This window comes from Lepisma saccharinum, chromosome 20 (assembly GCF_977018435.1).
Source record: "Lepisma saccharinum chromosome 20, izLepSacc3.1, whole genome shotgun sequence".
In the NCBI taxonomy this organism is placed as follows: Eukaryota; Metazoa; Arthropoda; class Insecta; order Zygentoma; family Lepismatidae; genus Lepisma; species Lepisma saccharinum.
Genome location: NC_139248.1, coordinates 29,265,252 through 29,285,325, shown reverse-complemented (window position 1 = coordinate 29,285,325; position 20,074 = coordinate 29,265,252). Strand labels below are relative to the sequence as shown.

General features: G+C 37.3%; 1 protein-coding gene across 1 annotated transcript; it reads left to right on the top strand.

The window, feature by feature from the left end:
- Positions 1-29: 29 nt before the first annotated feature.
- RpS20 (ribosomal protein S20) lies at positions 30-18,313 on the top strand. The gene is made up of 4 exons (XM_083141864.1): positions 30-175; positions 11,714-11,810; positions 13,175-13,374; positions 18,212-18,313. Exons 1-4 carry the CDS (start codon positions 173-175, stop codon positions 18,266-18,268), a joined length of 357 nt encoding a protein of 118 aa, XP_082997990.1. The 5' UTR covers positions 30-172; the 3' UTR covers positions 18,269-18,313.
- Positions 18,314-20,074: the final 1,761 nt, after the last annotated feature.

Genomic DNA, 20,074 nt, shown 5'->3' with positions numbered 1-20,074 from the left:
TCTAAGGAGTCAGCTAGCAGTACGAAAAGAATGAGGGAAAATTTTGCTTACCCTTGCCCTTCGTTTTCTCTTCTTCAGTTGCACGTGGAGTTGTAAGTTGAAGTGTTGAATTTCTGGTTCAGCGCTGATCGCTTCAGATTAACTCGACCAGAAATCTATTTGAAATATCATCATGGTAAGTTATGCACTTTGTTTTCAACATACATTTATAAAATATATCCATCAGTTAAATATAATGTAAGTAGGGACCAATCCTAAAACTCACCTACTGGAACGACTTTGGAGCAAATTTGCATTACCGGGAACTTCTCCGATTTCGTTCATATTTCGCATACTCAATAATGTAGGGCTCCTAATCACGAATCTGCATTTAAAATTTGGCGCTCACGTGTAGAATTTGCAAAATAAGCGGGTCCGTCATCTCAACAGACACCCTCGATTTCTGAAGAGAAACAATGTTTATTGCAATATTTTGTGTTTAGAATAACTAGAAAACGAAATATATGTTCCTGTTTTTACTACGACCCCAAATTTTAACTGTTTGCCTAACCTAACCGTGTATGGTTCGTGGGGCTATCCGTGAATGGTTTGTGGCGCTATGCGTCAATGGTTCGTAGTGCCGTACATTGTCGGATCTTAAGTAGGGTCTATCCGGAAATCCTCAACCCTCGATTTCGGTAGTGAAACCTTTTTGGTAAATGTTTACTATCCTTCAGACACCTAATATAACTTCAGAATTTCGTCAATTTTTGACATTCGTACTTGCCTATCTGCTTCGCGGAACATTCAGTGAGTGGTTTTTGGGGATATCCATCCCGGAATCTGTGCGAAATTTAATCAAAAAAATTATTTTAGTTTGAAATGTTTGACTCAAATTTCCCTCCGCCCCTGGGGTAATTGACCTACCACCCCCAACCGCTAACGCGGACCCGCCACCGCTCCGCTTCGGCTTTTTCTATAGACTCCCTGTTAAAGGCATGTTAGAAATTGGTCGGAGTCACCTGCCCCCAAATGAGCCACAAACTTTTAAATTTGAAGAAATCCGTTTCCAGGATACGGAAAACTTACCTGAATTTCACATAAAACACCTTCCCGATGTTAGACAATACTACAGGAACTTATAACTCCATTAAGCCTTGTTTCTATGATTATGAAAAACTAAATATGCTGACCAAGGCAGTAATTTTTTTATTAAAAACATAAACTAACGTAACGTTTCAACCTTCTAGCAAGGTCTTCTTCAGACTCTGTATCAAGTACAAAATTACTGCCTTGGTCAGCATATTTAGTTTTTCATACAGGAACTTATTACGGTAAGTAGTTTCTTCTGTAGAAATCTGTCCGAAGAATAGTAAACTAGTACCGGATTTCTACAAATTTACAGGAGAAACTACTTACTGAAATCAGTTTCTGTAGCATTGTTGAAGTTCTTCGAGGTATTTTCATTCGCGGAAACTGAAAACTTCACCATAGAATGTTGCAGAACAAGAAATAATCACTTTTTATGTAAGGAAGTTGCATTTTCTGTTTCCATTATGTACCTGCAGATGGCGCGAGCATCGAAAGTCACGCAGTCTCGCCAGTGTTCCCAAACTTGCCTTTTTTTTACGAGAATTTTTTTTTTTTTTTACTAACCTAACCTTGCCGTAAATGGTCCGTGGGACTATCGTCAATGGTTTTTGGGGTATCCGTCAATTGTTTTTGAGGCTATCGTGAATGGTTTTTGGTGCCATCCATCAATGGTTCGTGGGTCTATCGTGAATGGTTTTTGGGGCTATCAGTCAATGGTTTGTGATGACATAATGAACACGAAAGTAGGTATTTTTTGTTAAGAAGGTTGAAACACTGCATACCCACTCTAAATCGACAAAACACAAACATGACGCGCGATGATCCATGACTAGTGCATGCCATATTGTCTGTTACCCAAGCGGAACAAGGAAGACAAATAATGACTCGTAATATGAAAAGTTGACACTATTTTATGGAAAAAGGCATAACTTCACTTTAAAGAATCTTCCGCAATGCAGAATAGGTAAATATCATTACTTAAATTAACGAAATAAACGAGTGAGAGGTGTTCGGGCGATATCGCATAATTACCAAAGATACTTCAAGGTGCTATTTTGCTTTTTTCACGAAAAATTTTTGACATAATGAGTAATTATTAAACCATTGACGTTAGCCCCAAAAACCATCCACGGGTAGCCCCACAAACCATCGAGGTATGCCTACGAGGTTAGATTAGGTTTCTTTAGCACTCATTTCATTCAATTTAGCATAAACGGACAACATCGGGTTTTCTCGATGAAAGAAAATACCAACAAGAATTTCTACAGAAACTCATCGGTAAGTAGTTTCTTTTGTAAAAATGAAGAAATCCGTTGGGACGCTATCGAAGTTTTACCAAAAAAATTATATGGAACGAGTTTACAATACCGGACCACTCTCCAATGTCTATGAAATTTCGCCTACTCACTAATTGTGAACTCCTAATCACGAATCTGCATGTAATAATTGGCGGTCGAGTATGGAAATCGAGAAAAAAACGAAATAAACTGTTTTCTTAACGTAACATAACCCTACCATAAGAACAGTAGCTCCACGGAACATGCCATTTTCCTCAAATGGGTGTCACTTATCGCTCAACACTTTAGCAACATTGTGATCTGACGTAACGGGAGAGAGCTTTTTCATGTTATGCAAGGCAAGGTATAGTTCTCTTAGCCAAAATATTTAATTTTTCTTAGTATTTATGTTAATGGAACCTAAACTAACAGGCCTAACCTAACTTCGTAGGCATTCCTCGTCTGACGTCAATATTCAAGGTTGCAAGATTGTTGTGTGTAAAGGAAGACCATTAACGAATTGCGAAAGAAAGATGGTTCCGAATTGCTGTGTATTGACAATCAACGTGGTAAATCACAAGGTTATTTTACAAGTTCTACACGTAAATGTACAATTTTAACAAGTGACTGCCAAACATGGTTCGAGGTGTTTTGGAACCCAGAAAAAAATACAAAATCGGTAACACGAAAGTAGGAATTTTTCAGTTAAGATGGTTTGAAACACTGCATACCCACAGATGATAGACAATGCTAGTCAAGATTTGCCTGCCATATTGCGTGTAACTGAAGTGAAAAAGTAAAACGAAATTATCATCTATTGTCGACATATCGAGTAATTATTATTCGTTCTTTTCTCGCTTCCTGAACCACAAAATGGCGGGCAAATCTTGATTAGTGTGTTGTTTCAAACGGCAAAGCAGTGTTTCAGCCTTCTTAACAGAAAAATTCCCACATAGCCCCAAAAACCATTCGGGACAGAATGACCATCCACGAATGGGCCCAAAAACCATTCTGGATAGTATTACCATCCACGAATAGCCCCAAAAACCATTCACGATAACCCCACGCACCATCATGGTAAGGTTAGGTTGCTTTAGGTTGGGTAATATAGTGAAAAAAATGTTTGGAAACACTTACCGGGGATTACGTCGTCAGATGCTTACAACATCCGGTTCAAGTACATGGATGGAAATGCAAGCAACAGCTTTCTTGCAACGGACGGACATTATTATAGAAAAAAACATGAATTAGCAGCCAAATACATTGAAAAATGCGAGAAAACACTTCTAGGAACTTCCGAAATTACACACAAACTCAATTTCGTAAGTACTTTCTCTTGTAAATTTGAAGAAATCGGATTCCCGGCTTTGATAGTTTCACCAAAATTACAGCCTGGCGACTGTGATCTTTTGCTGTAATATGTACGAAATTTTGATGACTCTAAGTTGAAATTGCAGAACAGCGTGGGTTAACAAATGAAATTTTTTTTATCAACATTGTGAATATTACCATAGCCAATAACAATTTCTTACCCTTTGTTCCCCAACACCGCATTTCCTGCTTTCTCAAATAATTTAGCGATGTTTTGAATACTGTGATTCTTCTGCTTCAACCACATAGTTATTCGAGCAATAAATATGAAACTGGCCTGAGTATTGTTTTTCTTGTACAGTTTTCAATATGTTTTGTACATTACAAGATAATTTGTGATAAGCCTATTTTTTTAACGAAATGTAATTGTGCTGTAATTCATCTCCTGTGCCACTTCATCCCATAGCACATCAATTTTGTTTTTATTGTGATGCTCAGTTGATGAATAATCGTACAGCGGAGGCCTCACATGCACAAGTTCAATTTTTAACCTTGACTGCAGCATCAAACTTGCATATAATATGTGCTGTCAAACAATACAGTGATGAGTCACTTGCAGGTGGTGCGCTGAGAAGAAGGGAGTCGCACATGCACAAAGCTTTTTGTCACATTGTGCTCCTGCGAGACTAAATTCCCGGGACCTTAACTGTTTTGTTGCATCATGACTCAGTCAAATGTTTCATCCAGTGTGCGGTGGCTCATAAGAGCCCCATGTTAAACGTTCCCCGAGTCAGTTTGCAACAAAATTGTCTTGTCGGATCCGCTGTGCAGCTTGCTTAAAGAACATTTGAACTATTATACCGTGGTGATGGGCTTTACCGAGTTGAGAAGCTAACTACACATGTGCATATTATACGACCTGGCCTGCACATTCTTTACTTGTTGGTGTATGAGATTATCCATCATTCCTTCACACCCCAGAATATTCAGATTTACTTCTACATTCATTCCCACGCTTCTACGATATTTACTGTAGCTTGTCGACTAAGGATATCTTGTCCATGAAGTGCGTAAGGTAATTTTCAAGTTTTTTTTTTCAACATAAATAACTTTTTCGAATCCAAACAGTGCTCATTACTTTAATGAAGGTTCAAATTTCGTGTGACAATTATTTCCAAAATTCTACGACAATTAGTCTTTGTGCTAGGAGAAATCGTAAAACAATCTGAACAGTTACCGTATCTTTATCTATGAATCAGTTTTGAAATGTTAACACACACAGCATTACTGAATTAAGTGGAAAGTTTGTACATTAAATCCACAAAAGTGTGTGTGCCAGCAAACATTGAAGTAAATCTCACCTTTGAAAGCCATGTGAATGAATATATTTGTTCAAATTTCAGTATCAAATTATTACATGATTCAGAGCAGTTTTATTTCATCACTATGTACAGGGTGGCGACAGACCTGGAAAATCTGGAAAACCGGGAAAAGTCAGGGAATTTGAGGTGTCAAAAAAAGTCAGGGAATTTCGTCTTCATTGACTTTTTTTTTATTATTTATTTATTTAAAGATATCGTTATGAAACTCTGCACGGGAACAGGAAATCTCGTTCGTAAGTTTCGACCTCACAACCACGGCGCCAGAAACCAGTGATGGCAGGAGGAGGGAGAGAGAGAGAGAGAGAGAGAGAGAGAGAGAGAGAGAGAGATAGAAATTTCTCTCGCCCGGGCTTCTCGGCGGGAATTTTATATTCGAACACTCTTTGGAGGAAAATTGTTATAACTCTGGCACTATGGGAGCAATCTACTTCGGATAACTTTTGTTTTGCAGCTGAAACATCAGCGCATGCAACGGTGTACAATTCAGAACACGGGACCGAGGAAGGGGGCTGTGGGGGGCACGTCCCCCAAATTTCAATGGAAAAACATAAAAATCTGGAGTTTGCCCCCCCCTCTTCTCCCATTATTTTGGGAAGAAGCCGCAAACTTTAGTATTCTTTTCAAAGAATGGATATTTGTCAAGACAATGAAACATGTTTCATGTTCGTGGGTGCCATACAAGTTGAATAATAAGCCAATTTTTTTAATTTTTTTTACGAAAAATAGGTAATTTGCATTTTTGGAGGAAAATTGTTATAACTCGGGCACTATGGGAGCAATCTAATTCGGATAAGTTTTGTTTTGCAGCTAAAACATCAGAGCATTTAACTGTGTACAAATCAGAACGCCGGACCGAGGAAGAGGGGCTGGGGGGGGGGGGGCTTCCCCGAATTTCAATGAAAAAACAAACATCTGGAGTTTGCCCCCTCTTCTCCCGCTATTTGGGAAGAAGGCGCGAACCTTAGTATTCTCTTCAAAGAATGGACGTTTCCAAAGAGATTGAAACATGTTTCCAGTTCCTGGGTGCCATACAAGTTGAATAATGAGCCAAAATGTGAAACTCTGTTCGGAAATGTGGCATGGATATGTTGCGGAGAGGGGCGAGAGGTGGGAGGTTGGTCATCAATATGAATTTTCACCCAAACATAAGAGTATGAAGGTCCAAAAAGCACATTAATTTCGTAATCAGCACCATGATACCATATGGTATCATCGGGCGAGTACGAACTTCCTTTGATGATACCATATGGTATCATCGGGGGAGTAAAGGTTAAGCCTCTAAATATTACGTGAAAAATGCATTGAATTATCATTTTTTCTTGTCCGTATGGGAGTAGTAATAGGATTTGTCAACAGATGGAGGGGATAAGAGCAGGTGGCGCCGTCCGATAGTTGTCGGACGTCGTAGTAAGGCATTTTGTTGGCCAAACTGAAGGAACATGGAAACAAATAGATTCCATTGATATATACGTTTTTTGTTAAATATCACCACCCGACAGGGTATCTCACTACAACATGCGACAGAAATTGCATGGACTGCAACATCCAACAAAACTCGCATGCATAAACAAGAAGAGCTTTAGACTGCAAATATGCTGCTGGAATTTTATTACTCTTCTGGCTCATTTAATGTAGCAGTGCTTACGAAAGTTTGCTTTCATCATCCTGACGTATTACTGGTTTCGCACAAGTTAACATACGTTTACAATGACATTGCACTATTCTTAGATATCAAGAAGAATCCAACCAAATGGGATATATATTGAATACTATCACGTAAAAGTGAAACATAAATCTGCATTGGTGAACGTTATAAAAATTGGCAAGTGTATGCTCCCAACCTCAAATTTACTGCAACACTTGTATTGCAATGAAATTAACACCACTCTCTGTCCTGTCTGTTTAAACTCATGAGAGATGGTCATTAATCTCTCACTGAGTAAGGTTAATGTCCAATATTATGAAATAAAATACTAATAATAAATACGTAAATATTTTAATATCATATTTACTCGAATTATTCAATCATAAAAGCAAATCACTTTCTTCAATAATTGACTTTTCTCTGCCAGCCCTGCTAAATTTTCAATTTCCATCTACTGATTTATACGAGGAGTGGCCAGAAAGTAATTTCCAAGTAGTAGGGACATTGATTTTTCGCAAATGCCAAAACCGTGAAAAATGGTAATTGCTGCGAAGTTACAGGAATGTGCAGTGATGTCTGGACACATTTTTCGCTCGTTCGAAATATTGAAATAATGCGAATTTCGCATAAAATGCAAATTGTTGGCGTTTTAAGCGATTTTTTTAAAGAAATGTCCTAAAACAATAAAAATTCCATGAAATCCAACATTCTTGTCTTTTCTAGGCCATGTTTGTGTACATAGAACATGCAAGTTTTCCAACATTTTACTCAAGAGTAAACTATAGAGTTATATGTACATGGAATGATTCTGACAGCCACATTAAATCATGTATTTCCCAAGATTTTTTCAACTTCTATCAAAACCATTTGATCACAGAGCAAAGTGGCAGGGTTCTAACAGGAGATCGAGTGCGTATCTACCGTCACACGGGAGCCACATCTACAGTATTTGTCATGCGAGATATGTTTTGAATTACCAAGCTAAGTGCGCACCATCGGCATTTGTCGAGCGAGTAATAATGGAGCTCAGTCGTTAGGGCGTCTGACTACTATGCGAGAGACCCGGGTTCAATCCCCTGCGGGGGAGAACCGGGATGTTTTCCACCTATTCAAACTGCTCCGGCGCCCACCCAGCATCATATGAAGCTGGTACCTTGAGGAAACTTTGAGGGATAAAGGTAGCCAGGAGTGTGGTGCTGATCACATCACCCTACCTTCAGCCGTGATCAAGAAAGTGTGGGGCCCTAACTCCACACTACTATACACATTCATGGAAAAGTGCAGGGGAGCACTTTACTTTTTCTTCCTCAAAAATCTGTTCCAACATATCAAACTGTCACGAAAATAAGTAGACCATGTGACCTACAATTTAAAATAATAGTTTAAAAGCACAATGGAGTATTACGTTTCGGTATATTTGGCAGAAAAATGTTCTAAAATAGAAACGCGAATTTTGGGAAACGTAACACTATCAAGTCAAAAAAAGATAATTCCAATTTTGGTGCCATAATATATCGGTATCTGTCACGTGAGATTGATTGATTTTAATTTTTTGGGTGCGTCGCCACTTATGGTCATTATGCACCCTTCAGTATATACGGGGAAAATTCCATTATTTAAAATCCTTACCTTAAAATTAAAAAAGGAGTATGGAAAATAACTTTCCCAAAATAACTTTCAAGATATCAAACTCTCACGAAGAGGCGTAAGCCATGAGACTTACAATTTGAAACAGTAGTTTAAAAACACCATGAAGGTATAATTTGAGATATTTGCCAGAAAATACGCTAAAATGAAAATGTGAATTTTGGGAAAAATAACACCATATAGTAAAAAATAAAAAAATAAGAAAATACACCAATTTAAAAAAAAATATCAAGGTCCCTACCGATTAGGCATAAATAAAACAAGAATATCAGTTGTAATTTATTGCATTAGTAACAGTGAGTCCTATCCTAATTTTCGGCATAATCACCACCGTTGTTCTGGCATTTGTCGTAGCATGGCACTAAATTTTGTATGCCCATGGCATATGTGTCTGACAGCAAAGACTGTCTCTACCGCAGTGTAGCTGTCAAATCCTTGCCCTGCCAGAAACCTCTTCAGTTAAACAAAGAGATGAAAGTCGGTATATGCAAGGCCAGGGCTGTATAGGGAGTGGTCCAAGATCTCTCACCTGAAGTGATGCAAAGGGCCCGCGTGTACTCAGCTGTATGGGCTTGTGCACATTCAATTGGGTTTCCGTGAATTGTCTGCACCATCGTCTGACCATACTATCACTCACGACGTCCGGTCTGCACACCTCACACGATTGCTGGTGGCTCTGTGCCAAATTCTGAGCGTGCAATGTAGGCTACATCGCAGTCGTTGGGAGACTGTATGAGAGCTGCAATCTTTAACCTAGAACTGTCCTAAAACGGCTGCATTGCAACTGTACCAGATTACAGCTACATGCCACTTCTTCCTGCCTGCATGTGTGTGTGTGTCGCTCTCCGACCACTAGTGCTTGCTACGTATAGGCACCATTGGAGCTTTTTTCACGATGCTCCTCGTATATAAACATTCAGAAGCTTTTATTATTAGAGTGTTCCTGTTTTAATGTGTGGTTAGCTAAATCCGGTACCTATACAATGTAATTCTATTAATTCCTTGCGTTAAATTTCTAATACCTACATACCCTTTTCGTCAGCATTAATGGTATAACTGCATGTTGTCAGTTTCACAGTACTTCACTTGGATATACTACTGAAGCAGAAATCCCATTGATAATGTAAGGAAATATGATTCAATTGTTTCACTTAAATGCAAGAGTTAAGTTGTTTGCTTTACAGAGAAGAGAGAAGTAGCTTTATGCATTGAAAAATGAGTCCGCACGCATGGTTCTTGCAAGCAGAGGGTTCCAAACCTCAGTGGAAATATCAACATATAATACCGAGAATGTATATGGAGACTGATAAATTACAAATTGTATTTCTTAATCAATCACTCTTCACTTTTATCTCATTTAGTCGTAACTTTAAAAATAATCAAGTATTTTATTTTAAACTTACTGCGTATGACAAAATTCCGTAATCCTTCCCTAGCTTGTGAATTGTAATAATTTTCCAAATTCACTATTTTGCAGTTTGAATTCAGATCATAGAGAATAGAGAAATTAAGTCAATTTCATAGATGATAATATTGGTACTTAACAAAACCATACGTGGATCTGTATGAGTTTATTATTTCCATTTGCAAAAACATCGATTTAGTTTAGTTTGTAATTGTCAGGGAAAAACGTAAATTTTGTCCTGGAAAACCTGGAAAAGTCAGGGAATTTCATTTCTGCTTGTTTGTAGCCACCCTGATGTATCATTCTCAACAAATATTAATGGATTGTTTCCACTACATTTCATGTTAAAAAAAAATGGAGAGGTCTGGATTTGAACCGTGATATCTCCTACTTTGAAGAAAATGCTGACAGTTGAGCACACTGCTTTAAATTGACCACATTTTTGCTGTAGCTGTGGGAGAATGTGAAATTTTGCAAAGCATTATAATTCAATTTTCAAAGAACCCTATGTTCAAATGCGGTGTTTTCCTCCAAGTGAACCATTCTCTACTCCAGGGTTTCAAACCTCACAAAAATTTGTGCATTCAGTTTGAACAAGCAGAAACATAAATATACTCTAACGTGATTCCTCCAGATTGTTTCATTTTTTAATCTGTTGTAATGGTGATTCATAGTTTTTAACCTCATGTCTGAGATTGAAATATTTCAAGGCAGTCAGATAACTTTTGAGAGTAGTGTACTGGATGCCAATACCAACAGCTGTCATCAGGATTAGCTGTAGCCAAAAGGATTTCCTTTAAGTCATGTGCTTTTGTTCACATGGACATATATTCTGTCAAAAAAAAGTACCGGGAATTGTTAAATAAAACGCACAATTTTTATTTATTCATCAATATTTATTTTGTTGCCTTCAAAGTAGGCCCCATTTGATGCAACACACATATGCCAGTGTTTTTTCCAGTCTTCGAAACACTTTTTATAGGCTCTTTCCGGTATGGCCTTCGGCTCCTTCCACGAATTTTGCTTTATGGCTTCAATCGAGTCAAAACGGGTACCTCGGACCGGCAATTTTAGTTTTGGGAACATAAAGAAGTCAAATCATGATGCACCAAACCACGAATGTCGAAGAAAACAATGAGCATCACCTTGACTTTTGAGCGACTTTGTCGTGTTTTTTTCGGTTTCGGCTTGTCTTTTGTCCTCCATTCTGATGACTGTTGACTTGATTGCATGTCAAACTCGTAGACCCATGTCTCATCACCAGTTATGATGCATTCCATTATGATGCATTCCATGAATGTGAGATCAAAATTGGCGCGATCCAGCATGTCTAAAGAGACCTGCTCACGGTACTGTTCTTGAAGAAAATTCAGCTCTTTTGGAACAAGCTGTACGGCGACGTGTCTCATGCCCAAAATATCCACCAAAATCAAATTAACAGACTCGTGAGAGATGTTAAGATCACTAGCTATCTCTCTTAAGCTGGAATGGCGATTATCGTGCACAATTTCCTTCACTTTTTCAATGTTTTCATCGGTTGAAGGGGTCGAAGGTGGTCCAGAGCGAGGCATGTCTTCGACGACCTCTCGGCCCTCCTTGAACGCTTTGTACGTGTTTTTGATAAAACTGATTTGCCATAGTCAGCACACAAAATTTAAGGCAAACTCTTTGTTCAATAATTTCGTTCATTGTAAAAATCGTGATGCGCTGCTGAAGTGGACTGATTCAACCAACTGCTGTAAACAAACTGGTTGACAGAGCACGGTCATGTTTGGCATAGTAATTAAGTATAGTGCTATGAACTTACGGAAAAAAAGATTTTTAAAAGATCATTAGAGCGACGGAAAGAAAGATTTTTAAAAGATCATTAGTGCGGGCCTTTTAAATTACAAATTTCCGGTACTTTTTTGACAGAAGGTATAAAAATATTATTACTTACAATAATATGTTGTATTAATTTAATTATTTTTTTCAGTCGTTCAAGGATACGGAGAAGCCTAGTGCAGAGGCTGCACTTATTCACAGAATAAGAATCACTTTGACATCAAGGAATGTAAGAAGCTTAGAGAAAGGTGAGTTTAATTGGTGTCTTTGTACACAGTGTATGATTATGTTCATACACTTTAAAAGACCCACTTTGAAAAGAAGCATATTTTTTGGCATTACAATACTGTAGCATATTTCATGGACTTCATGTGAGCTCTAAATCATTTTCATGTAGTAAACAGTGTATCACTTGATATTTTTAGAGGACAGTAGTCATTCAGTTTTGTGTGATCAATTTCTAGGTGCAATTCAATCTGCACTTTCTAAATATATACTTGATAGCATACACAGTACAACAAAGAATAGACTGGTTTGTGTACTATTGTCTTGATCCACAGACAATTGCATTTTCTGAATAATCTACTGGTTTTTGTAGTGTGGTCATCTCCCTAAAAAATGTTTTCTACGTACTTATATCCTGTTGAATTGGAGAGACTCAATAAATCAGTTTAACACTGAATTAACACATCAAAGCATTCTTGCAACCATTGCATACTGCATGAATAGAAATTTTCACTTTTTGGTAAGGGGATAAAGCATGAACAGTTCTCTAAACAACTAAATGTGACAAAAAAAACTGCCAGAGAAATTTCTCTCAAAGTTGATTGATTGTTCGTGTTTTTGGCCCACAAAATAGTCATTCATTGAATTTTTATAATATGTTTTTGAAGTTACTTTTTTTTACACTATAATTTGCTATTCAGTCATAACTTTCCACTACTTCACAGAAAAACAATCCCCATTTGAATTCAAATAAAATGTTTCTTGTTTTTTACTTAAGCTGCCTTTATCTCCGAAGTTGCCCCCAGGTACCCATTTATATGAGTGTCGGTGGGCCTTAGAGCCGTGCAGCAACAGGAAAATGACTGGAAATATTCCTGATCCAGATCACCTGCCATGGGATGATTCGAACCTGGGTATTCTGTGTGATAGCCAGGTGCTCTACCAACATAGCTACCGCAGCTCCTGTTTTTTACTTTAAAAAGCAAAAAAAAATATCTATAGTTAACAAAACTTTCTCTGCTGTTTCCCATGGCAATTTCTACAGCAAAATAACTAAAGTATTGTAATACTTGCACGGGAGAAAATTTTTGCTACTATTGGTTACTTTTGTCTGATATAACTTATTTCTGAATGTGTCTCCTGCCATTACTGGATCATCTTGAAACTCTGTATCAAAAGACCCAATTTGTGGTCGTTTTGGCTCGAAATGGGCTCCCCATGCTGTTGGCTCATTATAGCTATTGGTTTATTTGCATTAAAAGAGAGTCTCATTCAGACACCTAACACCTGTATAAGTAGCATTTCTGTTACCTGGTGTGCATGGTAACTGATAATAACTCCATCTTTTTACTTACTACTATAGAATTGCTTCTTTATTTTTTTTCAGTTTGTTCTGATCTAATTAATGGGGCCAAGAAACAAAATCTCCGTGTCAAAGGCCCAGTGCGGATGCCCACCAAGATTCTCCGAATCACGACAAGGAAAACACCATGCGGTGAAGGGTCCAAGACTTGGGACAGATTCCAGATGAGGATTCACAAGCGTGTCATCGATCTCCACAGTCCATCGGAGATTGTGAAGCAAATTGTATCCTTTTTCTTGAAAGTTACAAAGTTATCATATGTGTAGATTTAAATCTAGATGCACGAGCGCATTTTGAAAAGTTTTGCCTCCTACACAATAACGTCAATAATATGCAAAATATTTACATGAACTATATGCAGGGTTCCCACACACCTGGAAAGCCGGGGAATTCGAAGGAATTCTAATCATCTAATTGATCAATGAGTCACATTGAAGTACATCTAAAGGGCTAGAATATGTCTGAAAAGTGTGACAATATTTGTTCTATATGTGGTATGTTTGGTATGTTATTTTGTGTATTGCAATATAGTTGGTAAAGGTGTTAACTCAGACAAATATCTGTAACCATACTTATATGTGCACAGGGATTCTTCATTTAGTTTGATTTCAGAATGTGAACTGATAAGTATTTCACAGTACTGATTCCGATAACTGAGCCAATACAAAATTTCAAATGATTCTTCACCTCCAATTTGATTCAATATGATTTACTTTAATAATGAACTGCTTATTTAGACATTCACTTCACAAAACCATGACGAACAAATTGTATTTTTTTTATTCTTAAAAGAAATAAAAAATGGCTAAAATGATCAGTAATGTTACTGATACACAGGTTCACCCGCCGGCGAAAGAAAAAGTAGGCGAATTGTCCACCACCATTTTCATTCGGTCTGAATTACACAATGTGACATCAATGAATTGAAATAAAGACGTCAACAAGCAGAGAACAGTGTCTGCTTTGAACCAACATAGTTTCATTCCTTAAAACAACACAGGATGTAGAATTAAAAAGTAGTGAAAATAGCAGTGGGCCATTCGCCTACATTTTCTTTCGCCGGTGGTTGAACCTGTCTATCAGTAACGTTGACTGTACAGGTATGCCCATACCAATAGAGTAACAATTAAATTAGTTTGCTTCTGCTGGGTTCCCAGTCATGTAGGCATCAAGGGGAACTAAGGAGCTGATGCAGATGGCGACCTTCTCCTTCTCTCTCTCTCTCGTCGAGTATAAGTAGTCCTAACTCTGCTTTGAATCTGACAGTCTTCTCACACAAAGGTTGGACTCTCCACTGTGCCATACCTGTAATGTTGTATTAAGTGTTCGGCACATTCTTCTTGCATGTGCTGATTTCAATTTCCTCAGAGTTTTAACCTTCCCAATGATTTATTATCCATCCACGTTGGAAGATGATGACATTGTTTTACCAAATGTTTTTTATCTTTCTTGAGAAGAGTGGGCCTTTTACATTGTGTCTGAGGAAGTTTTCTTTAGACTATTGTTGCCTTTTTTAAATTTCGTGTTTGTCCTGTGGAAGTCCCTTTACAACTTTGTCCTGTGGAAGTCCCTTTACAACTTGCATTTTTAACCTTTCTCAAAGGTGTCTTTACACTCATCCCTAATTCTTTTAATTTCAAGATAAGGGGATTTTCCCTGTATAATTAAAAGGGTGCAAAATGGCCACACAGGCGAAGCTCCCAAAAATTTTATATCAACCAAACCGCTAGTCCATCTCATCTCTAGTAATAATAATGTGATGATGCTATTGCTATGAGGGTAAATGGAGGCTACTGTAAAAGAATTAATAATACTGCACTGTGTATTGACTACTCTGGGGGGAAAAAATGAAGATTCTGGAAAACTGAGGAAAAATGCATTTCAAGTTCATGTGGGAACCCTGTATATGTCTTTTTAAAGCTTGTAATGTCCTCTACCAGGGTCTCACTACTTTTGCATGTATTCACCATTATTATCCACACACAAATGCTAACGTCGGACAAGTTGTTGCATCTCTTCAGTGAAGGAATCCGGCATCTTCTCCTGGTACCAGCGACACGCATCTGCTTGCACCTCCACATCGCTGGTGTAACTGTGTCGCTTCAGCCTTGGAAAAAGGAAAAAGTTGCAAGGTGCGAGATCTGGGCTGTAAGGCAGGTGGGATAAAATCTCGTGAAATTTGAGACTATGCAATGCATTCTGTATTTGGCGACTCGTATGTGGGCGAGCATTGTCATGTTGAAGAAATGTGTCCTTGCCAGGCCTAACTTGCAGTAACCGTGCTTGGAATTTCTCCAAAGGCATCCTAACAGTCCTCACAGTGTTGCTATAGATAGCACTCATTTGTCGGTGAATGTCAACGGGCACACAACAGGGTGGCTATTCACTGGGAATTCCTTAAATTCTGGGAATTGTTCGTGAAACTTTTATTAATTCAAATTCAATTCATGTTATACATATTTATTCTCTCAATCCATTTGCTTTGTTAGTGTCCTTTGCAGACAGACTGAAGATTATGGCAAGATAAGATATCTTAAAGTTGATTAGTTAAATTTGAAATTGTTAAACAATTAACAATTTTTCATAGATGACTATATCCTGTAAAATTTGCGACTTGTGTTTGTAAGTGTACTGTATTTCTAGTCTAAGTATGCGAAATGGCAAATGTAAATTCTGCACCTTAAATTCAATACATATATTGTTAATTGAATTAGAATTTTGAATACATTGTGTGTGTGTGTGTGGGGGGGGGGGTGAGGTGGCAGTAAAATGTAAGGTTGGAATAGAGAAAACATCTGCTTGTATCCTTGAATTTTTGGAAAGTTCACCTTTAAAACCGGGAATTATACTTGAATTTTATCATGGTGCTAAAGTGGCCACCTTGCACAACCATCTTCTGTGAGGAATTCAATAACAGCAGGTTGTTTCAACCCCATGTACATGTACGTCGCCACTTTGCTCACTATTGTGCACATGTGTGATGTTGCAGGCGAATGCCGCTAGATGTCACAACAGTCCGTGAATCAGCGATTATTCTCTCACAAATTTTGCATATGTGTGAGCAGTGTTGCCAAAGTTATTGTATAGGAGGCAAGATGCCCTCGTAGTATGATTTTTACATAGCTTTACTTATAATATATTTTTTCGCACAAGTATTTTTAGCAATGTCTTCACTAATGGTGAACTATGTAGATACAAATTTAAGCTAAAAGTGCAAGTTCGACCAGGACTCGAACCTGGGACTGCATCATACCATGTGCATTCTGTTTATGCTACATTACAAATCAGGATGAACTAATATTAAAATTTCCCAATACCAGTTTATTACAAATCTAATGCATACATTTGTTCAGATAATGTGGTCATTCCTTGTAAATAGAGGCATAATATACATTAACGTTGGTAGACAAAACAAAAATAATTCTGGAGACTGACCTTTTTTTCTGCAAATCTGGGCCAAAGAAGCCATGAATTGAACTAAGATAGACTTTGAAATTTTAGTGTAAAAGATTTGATTTATTGATCAATACAAGATTGGAGTAAAAAATAATCAATACTTGCACTGGCATGACCTTCCTAAAGGCCTAACTGGTATTTCTGTAAGCAAACTTGAAATATATATATATAAATAGAACTGAATTTAAAAATTCAGGCACCATGTATTTTTCTACCCCTGTACTTTCGTTTCTTTTATAACCGTATTTACGCGTGTATAGTGCACGTGCGTGTATAATGCACACCCTGGTTTTCGATGGGTAAAAGTGACAAAAAATTATATCTCATATATAATGTGCAGAACAATCCAGTTTCAAGAAATGGCTTTCTTAGTTGTAGGTTGTAAAGCTGTTACTATACTGATAAAGAGTGAATGACGTCATACCTATTCAATTACTGATTCCTTTTTTCAAAACATATACTTTTACTTTCCATGACTAATGTAACATTTATACGAGGCACATTCAGGACCTTCCAAATAGCAGTTAGCACCACAAGATTTCTTCCATTAAGGAATTTACACACTCCATGTATGTCATATTATTTGGCCAGTATTACATTTTAATTTTTATCTTTTTTCTCATGTTTTCTTTCATCCAAAGTACCATAAAAATCAGAACGTTTCTTCAGGTTTTGATGAAAGTATTTCAACCGGATTTTACATTATCGTTATCTTGTATGGAATACTGTTTTCATATTCAGAAACTGCAGGATTCAAGCTTTACAACGATATATAACATGATAGGGTTCCGTAAACATGAAAAATCAATGCAAGTGTCACAAAATCATGGAACAACCCTGTATGGTTTCATGTTGGCTGTCTGAATTATTCTGTGCATAATTTGCACCACAGTTTTTGGGAGCAAAAATTTTGGAAAAAAGTGCGCATTATACATGAGTAAATGCAGTATATTTATTATTAAAAGATTACTGTAGTATGTAGTGTATTGAATTACAATAGATAAGATCTCTCTGATTTCCAATTTCTATGCTGCTTCCACTGTGATTAGTTTTTTTTTAGAAGGCACAATTGAAAACCACCATGACATGCGGACCAATTTTGCTGTACTACTAAATTTAGCCATGTGGCTTGCATGTAGTCAGACTACCAATGGCATAAAAATAACCCTTTTGTTCAGCTTGCACTTTTCCCTTACATACACTCATGTCACTCCATTGCAGACCCATGTTTATGCAAGCTTTTTTTTGCTACTACTAGTGTGTACTTTTCGCCCTCATAGTTTGGACTGTCACTTATCAATCACCATGTATAGTGAATGAAACAAGGGCTACATAATAAATGGAAAGGAAATTGTAAGTCTTTTCACAGGAAACACAAAATAACTAGAAATTTTTTGGTTTTTCCTCTTTTCTCATTATCATATTATTAGTTGTGTATTAATGTTGATGGTGCCCTGTTACTGTTCATAGTGAATGGGTAATGAGCCTCACCAAAATTGGTATGAATTTTCAAAATCTTCCCAATCTCAGAGATTGAGTATCTTTTGTAAGTGTTTTCTTATATTTCATGCCAAGAACAATTTTATTTCCTTAACATTATTGTAGACATCAATCAGTATCGAACCTGGTGTGGAAGTGGAAGTGACCATTGCAGACGCATGATGAGATTGGTGTAATGAAGGACAAGAATAAATGATCATTATTAAATCGGTTTTTTATTCTAATAGAATATCCTAAATCTTAAGTGTGTTCAGTTAAGGTCTGGTTTTACAACAGGCATCCCGAAAGTTTTCTTTGTAGCAGGAAGTGTGAAACATGGTGTCAAAAAATGTAAAAGTGTTGTGAATAACTCAAACTATCAATTTGTATATATTTCCACCATCTTTCCAGTCAGTTCTGAAGGCACAGTGTTAGATAGTTAAAATATAAAGAATCGTAACAGAACCATTTTTAACAATGATTTAACCAGAAAAATATGTGACAGCCATTTTTATTCGCGATGATAAATATAACACCAAAATTGGAATTATAAGTTTGTTTTCATCTATCTCAAAAATCCATAGCTCAGAAATAACATCGAGATAGTGAAAGAAAAAAAAAAGCAAACATGGTAGGTTACACATTAAAGTGTACTGTATACTGATAATTATTCTACATTCAGTTTGAAATGCTTAATTTGCATAAGCACTCTCTTCTGGAAGAATTTACCTTTGAAACTTTTGGCGTGCATCACTGGATCCGTTTGGCCACCCCTAATATATTTCCCACCATAAAGATAAAGGCAGACCACATACAAGTCTGTGTGGGATTATGTTTCTGTACCATGTAGAACAACAAAATTTTGACATCAATAATTGGGGGAAAAAATGGCAGTTTGATTATTTATACCAGCATAGAATTATCATATCAGGCTAGTTTGGTAGGTGGTTGGTCAAGCATTGACATGCCAGAAGGAAATTGGCATCAGTTTAATAAATAATTTCATTTTGTACTAAATCTGTACAATATAATTTGTTTAGATGTAATTGATTTTTGTGTTTGATGTGCAGAGCAGAGAGAACACTCCATCATGTATAAAAATATAGTGAAACCCCGATTTTACATTTCTGGATTTAAAAATTTTTCTGCATTATACAGCGTTTTTACAAATTCTTTGTGATTACAAACTTGAATAACTCACATTTAATAACACTCAGATACATGAAAGTTGTATCAATGGAAAGGGAAACTCATAAGTTTCAGTGGTTGGTAAACTGTCACGTAGTTCTTGATTTTGTCACTAGGGGCGATAGGAGAAAAAAGCTGCCAACAAAGACCAGAAGGCTTTTTGTGTGCTGGATTTTCACGTCTGCCAGTCTGTTATCACTGTGCAACGTAATTTTAGAAGGAAGTTTCGTGAAGATGCACCCAGTGGACCCAGTATCCGTAAGTGGTATTCTGGCTTTAAAGCAAGGGGATACATCTGCAAGCGAAAGTCAACCGGCCATCCACCAGTAAGTGAGGCAACTGTGGAGCGTGTGAGAGAGAGTTTCGTATGAAGTCCACAGAAATCTTACCACCACAGCCAGCAGAGAATTAGACATCCCACAACCAACTGTGTGGAAGATTTTACGCAAACATTTGTGGTTCTATCCTTACCCTACCTTCCCTTATCTCCCAGATCTTGAGAGCAGAGATTTCACGCTGCAAACCCACACTGTGCTAAACAGTTCATTTACATAATTTTAATGTAAATACTGTATTTGTTCCTTTTTCCTACAGCCAGAAACCCTGGGATGGTAAGTTTCATGTCTACAACTGTATACCAGTTAGTATATACGAGGAACCTCCTTCACTCCCATAAATAAATAGAAAGGGTTCATGTGACTTCAGACACAGAAGGCAAAAATTGAATTCAAAGTAGTGTGTAGCATGTGGGAGCAGAGAGAACGTTGTAAGGAGGTGAAAAAAGTTATCGCAGAAAAATGT

What these genes read in the sequence shown, in the direction of transcription:
- RpS20 (XM_083141864.1), top strand. An exon ending in TGTAAGAAGCTTAGAGAAAG is followed by an intron (nt 11,811 to 13,174) that starts GTGAGTTTAATT and finishes ATTTTTTTTCAG; the next exon opens with TTTGTTCTGATCTAATTAAT. An exon ending in CGGAGATTGTGAAGCAAATT is followed by an intron (nt 13,375 to 18,211) that starts GTATCCTTTTTC and finishes ACATTATTGTAG; the next exon opens with ACATCAATCAGTATCGAACC.